Here is an 8,438-nt window from a genome sequence, read left to right on the forward strand (position 1 = left end):
AATAAAAACTCTACTCACCCCCGAAAGGAAAGGAAAGGAAGGACGCAACGCAGGTCACGCCGCAGCTCGCGAGCGAAGCAAGGCACAGAATCGCGACGCCGACGCCGACCCTCACCCTCCTCTGACACGCCGGCCCCGGGCGTGAGAAACGTGGCCCACGGACAGCCGGGACCCACGGCGCACGCCTCCTAGTTAAGCGGTCTGCCGGTCTCCGCACCCAAATCCGCTGCACCCGTTTCACACTCACCGCCCTCGGCCTTTCCTCCCCAATCACACAACACAACCACGCCTCTCTTCCCCGTCTCACTCTTGCCCCCACGCCCCCGCTTCCGCGGCCTTCTCGAACCTTCTTTCCGGCTAGGGTTCCGGCTCCGACGGCGGCGAGGATGCCCTCTGCCGGGGCCGCGCGGCGGCGGAGGTGAGGCGGCGCGCGTGGTGTGACCGGGACTGGGATTGGGATTGCGATTGGTATTGGAGGAGGAAGGGTGCCGTGGTGGTCGGGATGGACCCGGACTTCTCGCGGGCGAGCGGTGGCCCGAGCTTCGAGTTCGCCTTCAACTCGGTCAACTTCTCCGACCGGGTCCTGCGGATCGAGATCGTCGCCGGGGACGACGCGCCGGGGGCCAAGGGCGCCGCCGGCGAGGGGTGCTCGTCCATCGCCGACTGGGCGCGCCACCGCAAGCGCCGCAGGGAGGATCTCCGCCGCGAGAAAGGTGGGGAAGGTTGGGCCTACGTCTCGCTATCATTTCGGTGCGGGGCGATTCGGGCGTGGGTAGGTTTGAATTTGGATTCGTACTGATTTGACAGCGGGTGGGTGGGGGATTGGGAAATGGTGCCAGTACCTGCTTTTCCTGCCGATTTGTTTTGATTGCCTGTTGGTGATTTATATAGGTACTATCAAAAGCCTTACGTTTGGTATAAGGTGGGAGAAAGAGGGCGAGGCAGCTTTTCCTTTTGATCCAAGTGAAGTTATGATTTAGGTATCTCAGTTGTTACCACACGGAAATTTAGCCACAATATGATCTTCTGAGCAACGTGGTGTTCTGGAGATGGCACTGGTGGGTGGGCGCAATTTAGGGGATTTATCCTGGACTCTATTTTCAGGATCTTATTCGATTCTCAGTTCTGCAGTATAAAACTCTGTGACATTGCTCCTAGTATGATCCTGAATTTACGAAGAGCATTGTGCACCGGAACCGAACCAGACTCAAGCCCAGTAGATGCAATAAGTTCTATATATAAAATTATAAATTATGGACAGAAGTTAGTTTGGTTATTTCCTGATTAATAGCACGGCCAAATGTTGTCTAATGTTTCGTTTAACTGGCCATGCGCTCGTTTTAATGGGCTAACGAGAGTTTTGCGCGTTACAAAATGATTCTAAGTTTCTATATTTGAGAAAAGTAAGCATGAAAAAGGGTATATTAAGAGGAGGGTGGAACAGTATTAATGAAGTTAAAAGTTCTTACTCTTAACTATCTATACTCCCTCCGTCTGTGCTTAATAGGCCGGGTCGAAGTGCTGTGACCAAGGCACAACGCGTGTGCTTGCACAGTTTTGAATCAGCCCTATTAGAACACGTGGGTTGGCATTATTAATTAGCGAATCCGTTTTGCCTCCCACATGTAGCGGCTGGGAATTTATCTCCCTCAATCAGCGGACGGAACGAGCAACAGAATCTGCGAAATCTGCACTACTTAATTACAGAGGGCCTAGTAAGACTGGACGTGGCTTGCTGGTTATCGGGCCTAATAAACGCGAACAGAGTATGTATTTAATATTCTATTAGCTCCCCTAGGAAGAAGAAGGGCGACGCGCCGTTGCATCTGCATCCGACGCCCAAAACAAATTGACTGACCCTAATTCAAAATTCAGTCGACTTACCTGTAGCCACTCCCTTAATATTCTATTAGCTCCCCTTGGAAAGTTCTGAGTACCCAATATATTTTGCCCGCATTCAACTTCACTCTGCATTCAACTTCACTCTGAATGCGTAGTCTAGACTGTTAGAGTACGTGATGGGCCTGGGCCCGTTAGTCTTATGGTTTGCTTAGGGGTCAAGTAAGCCTTACTTGGGAGTCAAGTAAACCTCTCTATATATGGAGAGGAGATGTATCAATCTAATCAGGCAAGAATTAAGAAGGAAAACCCTTTTCCCTCTTGCCCGGCCGTGGGAAAGGACCTCCACGGCCGGCTCTCTCGCGCCCTCGCAGCTCTCTCTCTCCCGCTCAAATCCTAGCAACCATAACATCTGGTATCAGATTTCTCAGGCTCGATCATGTTCACCCCGTCGCCGCCGCTTCCTGTCGCCCTCACCCCGGAGGAGATCGCCGGAGCAATCCGCGATCTCACCACCGCCGTCCAAGGGATCTGCCTCTTCCTGGCCGGTCCCTACGGACCGCCGCCGGCCGCGCCATCAGTCGCCGCCTACGGGACGGCGCGGCTGCCGTGGCAGCCGCCGCACGAGGCGGCCTCCGCCGCGATCGCCGGGCCGCGGCAGTCGACGCTGCTGCTGTCGTCGCCGCCACTCGACGCCAGGCTGCTGCAGCCGCTGCTGCCGCTCCCCGTCTTCGGGCCGATCTATATGGCGGCCTGGGCGCCGCCGCACATCCAGTCGCCACCGGTGCCACCCCAACAGTATGGCGGGCCCTCCCGCTTCGCCGGTCCCGACGGTGCGCCATTCCATGGGGGGTCCTCCATGGTTCCAGCATGGGATGCCCTACGACGGGACTGCGACGACCTCGTTCCCAGCAGCGCCACCGCCGTCCCAGGACAATCCCATCCAACAGATCAAGTTCCAGCCGTCGCCGGCACCGCTTCTGGCTTGGATTGCTACCCACCACGTGTCGGCGGCGGTGAGGCTGCAGGCTGCTGCGCGCGGCCTCCTAGCGCGTCGGCATGTGCGGGAGATGCGTGATTTGCAGCTGCAGCTCCTCCAAGTTGCGCTTCGGGGTGCAACGGACCTCGATCTCGTCCGCTTCGTGGGGGATCTTGGGCATGCAGTTTTCCGCACGGGTGACGACCTCCAAGTCCGCGACATCAACAGTCAGCCGGCGGGGAGAAGACATGGTGTCACGGACAGGAGCGCACAGTGTAGCACCACTGCATTCCGCCGCCGGCCGCCGCGAGGGCTCCCTTGGTCCCGATGGTGTCCTTGGGATCCAGGGGGCTGCAAACGCACAAGTTCGGCGCGCGGAGGATTCTCGCCTTATCGTTCGGAGTCAAAAATAAAGAGTCGGAGTCTCATTCGGGTTAGCTTATTTCAGGTCAATACAATAGGCCGAGATGTAAAAGGCTTGTTTTTTAGGCGTTAGGGTTGTGTGGGGTCGAATCGTCGTTAGGTTGCAGCTCGAGGATGAGCTGCATGTCCAGGTGGGGTGTAGTGTTAGAGTACGTGATGTGATGGGCCTGGGCCCGTTAGTCTTAGGGTTTGCTTAGGGGTCAAGTAAGCCTTACTTGGCAGTCAAGTAAACCTCTCTATATATGAAGAGGAGATGTATCAATCTAATCAGGCAAGAATTAAGAAGGAAAACCCTTTTCCCTCTTGCCCGGCCGTGGGAAAGGACCTCCACGGCCGGCTCTCTCGCGCCTTCGCAGCTCTCTCTCTCCCGCTCAAACCCTAGCAACCATAACATAGACATTCATCATTAATGCTTGTTCATGGTTCTCATATTGTTATTAGGATTTATGCTTTGTTGCTTGGATCTTTTTCTGTCCTTGTCATCTGAAGCTAATGCACTATTACTTCGCTTTATCAGAATATGTTTCTGTCATGACAGATTTTATGCCAATGCACTTCTAATATTCACACTTTCTTAATCATGTTCTTATTCTAGAGTGCAAACCTTCCATTTTTAATGACTTCCTGCTATCATTTCATGCCTCCAGAATGTGGAAAGTATATATCGGAACCCGCAAACATCAAAATTGAAGCAGATGAACGTGATACCTATGAGGAAACCAATGAGGAGCCTGTAGCTATGATAGAAGAATCTCCACCTGATATCGGACAAGATGGTCAGTACAATTGAATATCTTTTAATTACTCTGAAATATATGTTAGTCAGGTTCAGAAAATTTTACACATACACACAGGATTCCGTGCACCAATGCCAGATAATTAACATTATTTTTGGGAGAACTGTTAAGCGTAGCCATCATTGGTACTGATCATATGTGATTTTAGAGTTAGTTGATGGCACAATGCATCAGAACGAGTAACTCATTCCTTTGGATTGGAACTGTGGAGACATGCTTGCGTTGACAATTATAATATTACACATGTGGTAATCATTTTAAATGCCTGACTTTATATTGATTGCTTGAGGTTATATGATTACTTGATTCTTTCTGCCCCACCTAATGTAGGAACAATTGGGTTATGTTTGATGGATTTTACTTCTGTTGGATATAATTCTGACATAAGTAGACTTGTGTTCAATTGTTATACTTGTGGACAAGCACACTTTAACTTTTGAAGCTACCAGATCTCTGAAGTTTGTGCACTATGTTGTTACTGATAAGTCATATGATTCAGCACACTTTGCTCCTCATTTGGTTGTGCTCCAAAGCATCATATCCTTGTCTATATAGAAGATGTGAATCTTGTGCACCATTAGTTCCTTTATAGTACGTGCCTATGTGGTCATTTGCTCTCTGCTTCATTAGACCTTGTTGTTTGTATCAGGTGACGATGGAGAAAGTAGTGATTCATCCTGGAATATGGAGTGTAATCAGGTTTTGAGAGTGAAGTCCATATATATCAGCTCTGCGATTCTAGCTGCTAAAAGTCCCTTCTTTTACAAGGTAGATATTATCTGTGCGGGGAATCAGTTCATTGTGCAGTGTAGCTATGTATTGTTATCTAGCTAACAGTGTCATAACTTTCATCTTGTTAGCTTTTCTCAAATGGCATGAAAGAATCTGACCAGAGGCATGCAACTCTAAGAATAACTGCTTCAGGTAATATGAGAGCTCCAGTAGGCCGCTCAGCATTTTAAATGTTCTATCCTAGCTGCTGTACAGTTTTGCTTCATCTATTTTGTAGTACTGACATGATCATTGTCAATGAGGTTATCCATAGTTAATTTTCAGTTGAGCTAGCAAGTTCATTGTCTATACCCCACCGTTTTGCAAATATATTTGTTCTTTTGCTTTCGAGGTAACAGTTACCTTATGTCTGATTGTTGTATTTGTACTTGGAACAGAGGAAAGTGCCCTTATGGAGCTTTTAAGTTTTATTTACAGTGGAAAGTTGACGACAAATCAGCCAACCCTTCTGCTTGACATCTTGATGATGTCTGACAAATTTGAAGTTGTTTCTTGCATGCGACACTGTAGTCAATTGCTAAGAAGCTTACCTATGACCACAGAATCTGCACTTCTCTATCTAGATTTGCCTTCCAGCATTTCAATGGCTGCAGCAGTTCAGCCACTGACTGATGCTGCCAAGGAATTCCTGGCCAACAAATACAAGGATTTGACTAAGTGGGTAGTATCTTTATTTAAAGAGCCAACTAAATTATTGATTATTGAAATATAAAATTGTTGAACTAAAGGAATGCTTCCTCGTTTCAGGTTTCAGGATGAAGTGATGAACATCCCCCTTGCTGGGATTGAAGCCATCTTATGTAGTAATGACCTTCAGGTAGCATCGGAGGATGCAGTCTATGACTTCGTCATCAAGTGGGCTCGTGCTCAATACCCAAGAACAGAAGAAAAACGTGAAATCTTGGGTACTCGGTTGCTGCCACTCGTTAGGTTTTCTCATATGACCTGCAGGAAGTTGCGGAAGGTCCTTGCATGCAGTGATCTGGATAATGAGCAGGCAACTAAAAGTGTCACTGATGCACTCCTGTACAAAGCTGATGCACCACATCGACAGCGCGCCCTTGCTACAGATGTGTTGACCTCCAGAAAGTATACTGAACGTGCTTACAAATATCGTCCGCTTAAGGTGGTGGAATTTGACCGACCTTATCCTCAGTGCATAGCATACTTGGATCTGAAGCGTGAGGAGTGTGGCCGACTATTCCCATCTGGGCGGATTTACTCGCAAGCATTCCATCTTGCTGGACAGGGATTCTTCCTCTCAGCACATTGCAACATGGACCAGCAAAGCGCTTTCCACTGCTTTGGTCTCTTCTTAGGGATGCAAGAGAAAGGCTCAACAAGTGTTACCGTGGACTACGAGTTTGCTGCAAGGACAAGGCCGTCGGGTGAGTTTGTCAGCAAGTACAAGGGCTGCTACACCTTCACTGGTGGGAAGGCGGTTGGCTACCGCAATCTCTTTGCAATTCCCTGGCCTTCGTTTATGGCTGATGATAGCCTCTTCTTCATCAATGGGGTACTGCATCTGAGAGCTGAATTGACCATAAAGCAACTCTAGATGGTGCTTGGTGCACTACTAACCTCATCTGTGTCCTTGCACACACCTCAGTTCGTGCAACGTTGCACTTCAGTATGGAAAATCTTGTGTCATTCAAACATGTTTTTACGCGGCACCAAAATAGACACTTTTGAAACGAGAATCCAAATCCTTTGTTTTACATCAGAAAAGGACTATCATGTTATGCATTAATTTTGAACTGTGGAAACTGAAAAGTAACACTGAGAATCAAGGTTTCGTTCCAAACATGTTCAGATGGGTAGAATTTGCAGCCTGTTCAATTTCCTTGCCTGTTGGTAGGGTTGTGAAGACAGTAGAGGCAACAAAGCGATCAGATGTCATGTTACGGTTCTAATCCTCAAAGGGTTGGCGCTTGGCTTGGATGGATGATGATTAGATTAGCTCAGCTATAAGAGATGCTTTATACTGTTTTCGTGGAAAAGGACAAATCACATGAGAATTGAAAACTCAAAGCTTATATCGCGTGCGTTTGTTGTTAAGCCCTGCCACTATTATCCAGTTTCTTTATGTTGCCTCTTCATCTCACTTGGATCTCTTACCCTTCATCTCACTTGGATCTCTTACCGTGCGAAGTGCCACTGCTATTTTTTAAGTAGAAGTCCTCGAGATGATATAATCATTTGAGTTTCTCGAGTAAGAGTTCAAACTCTATGCCTAATATTGTCAGAATAACAATCACGATATGTAAAGGAAATATACAAATTCATACATCAATGAAGATCTACAGCTGCCATACTCTGTTTTGTTTTGAGTTAAAATAATAATTTATTGGGTTTCCATTGGGACACTGATTTCTTACAACCCACTGTAAACAAAAAACCCAGCAGCCTCCTCTAATGCGTGTCAGTGGGACCACGAACTACTATTGGTTTTCAACCTTATCTTCTCACCCACCCCGTCTTCTTATGGGCTTTCATCTCCATTTCGTTTTTGAATATCGTCACCCTACTCCTCCTTAGCAGCACGATCACATGTGTATTGCTCCCGTGACTCCCCTGCCATTTCCATTTGCAGGCCAGTCTCCAGTGGCTGCTGCGGCGGGAAGCAGCGTTGCTGCAAGCGGCAACGACTGACGATACTATTGCCAGTGAGGGCTGCTATGCTATGAGCCGTCCAGTGATGTGCAACGCAGCCCGATTGCTTCCAAGTTGCAAGTTGTGATGCTCGACGACGAAGTGCTTCAACGACATAATGATGCTGCGACGTCGCCGGAGCTGCGATGACGGCTCGGTTGCTTTCACGACACAACAATGATGCGACTAAACGTGGGAATGGTTACGAAAAAACTGGGTGTAACGGTTCGGTTCTTACTTTGGGTTTGATTGGTTCAGGTTTTATTGGGTTGAGATTTTATTAGTTTGGTTTTGGTGTGGGTATGTGAAGAAACCAGTTTGGATATAGTTGGTTATAGGTTTAAACGGTTTGGTTATTAGCGGTTATAAACTATGGGTGTAAACCGGTTTCTAGACATTGGTTATATGCAATAATCAACTACGACCGAGAACGAGTATCTTTGATCCGCGTGCATGCTGTAATGCACTATGTAATTATGTATTATGGGAAAACAACAGATGAAAATCGGAAGTGTTTTCTTGTGCTTTCGCTAAGCATTTTGGTTTTAATACACTTGTTAGTGAGCTTATCAGCCATGGTCATGTTCTTTTTGTCTCTTACTGTGTGTTGACTGTATCTCAAGGATTACTTTGTTTCTAAACTGTTGTAGATGCATTTATGTCTTTTCTATCTTATTTGTTTCTTAACATGTCAATTTGTGCAATCATATGTACATTAAAGCAAACTCATGGTTATGTGTTGGGTTTAAATCCATGATTATGTTTTGGGTGGAAAAAATAGTGGGTTTGGTTTTGATTGGGCTAAAAATGACACTAAATGGGTATGGTTCAAGTATGGTTTTGAGAGATAAATGAATGAATATGGTTCAAGTATGGTTCAAGTATGAAACCATTCTCAGGTTTAGATGCGACGCGGACGGCCACGGTGACGACGTGCTTTCAACGATGATGCTGCA

The 8,438-nt window shown here is 47.3% G+C and overlaps 1 protein-coding gene across 2 annotated transcripts; it reads left to right on the forward strand.

Annotated features, from left to right (window-relative positions):
• The first annotated feature begins 218 nt into the window (after positions 1 to 218).
• On the forward strand, positions 219 to 6,866 carry LOC123413410 (BTB/POZ domain-containing protein POB1-like). 2 transcript variants are annotated; one of them, XM_045106343.1, is made up of 6 exons: positions 219 to 722; positions 3,889 to 4,017; positions 4,688 to 4,806; positions 4,899 to 4,962; positions 5,208 to 5,487; positions 5,578 to 6,866. In XM_045106343.1, the coding sequence occupies exons 1-6, from the start codon at positions 503 to 505 to the stop codon at positions 6,386 to 6,388; spliced, it is 1,623 nt and encodes a 540-aa protein (XP_044962278.1). In that variant the 5' UTR covers positions 219 to 502; the 3' UTR covers positions 6,389 to 6,866. The 2 variants fall into 2 exon arrangements, with proteins under 2 accessions (XP_044962278.1, XP_044962279.1); XM_045106344.1 differs by having other exon boundaries at positions 219 to 713.
• The last annotated feature ends 1,572 nt before the right edge of the window (positions 6,867 to 8,438 follow it).

Source organism: Hordeum vulgare, chromosome 7H (genome assembly GCF_904849725.1).
Source record: "Hordeum vulgare subsp. vulgare chromosome 7H, MorexV3_pseudomolecules_assembly, whole genome shotgun sequence".
In the NCBI taxonomy this organism is placed as follows: domain Eukaryota; kingdom Viridiplantae; phylum Streptophyta; class Magnoliopsida; order Poales; family Poaceae; genus Hordeum; species Hordeum vulgare.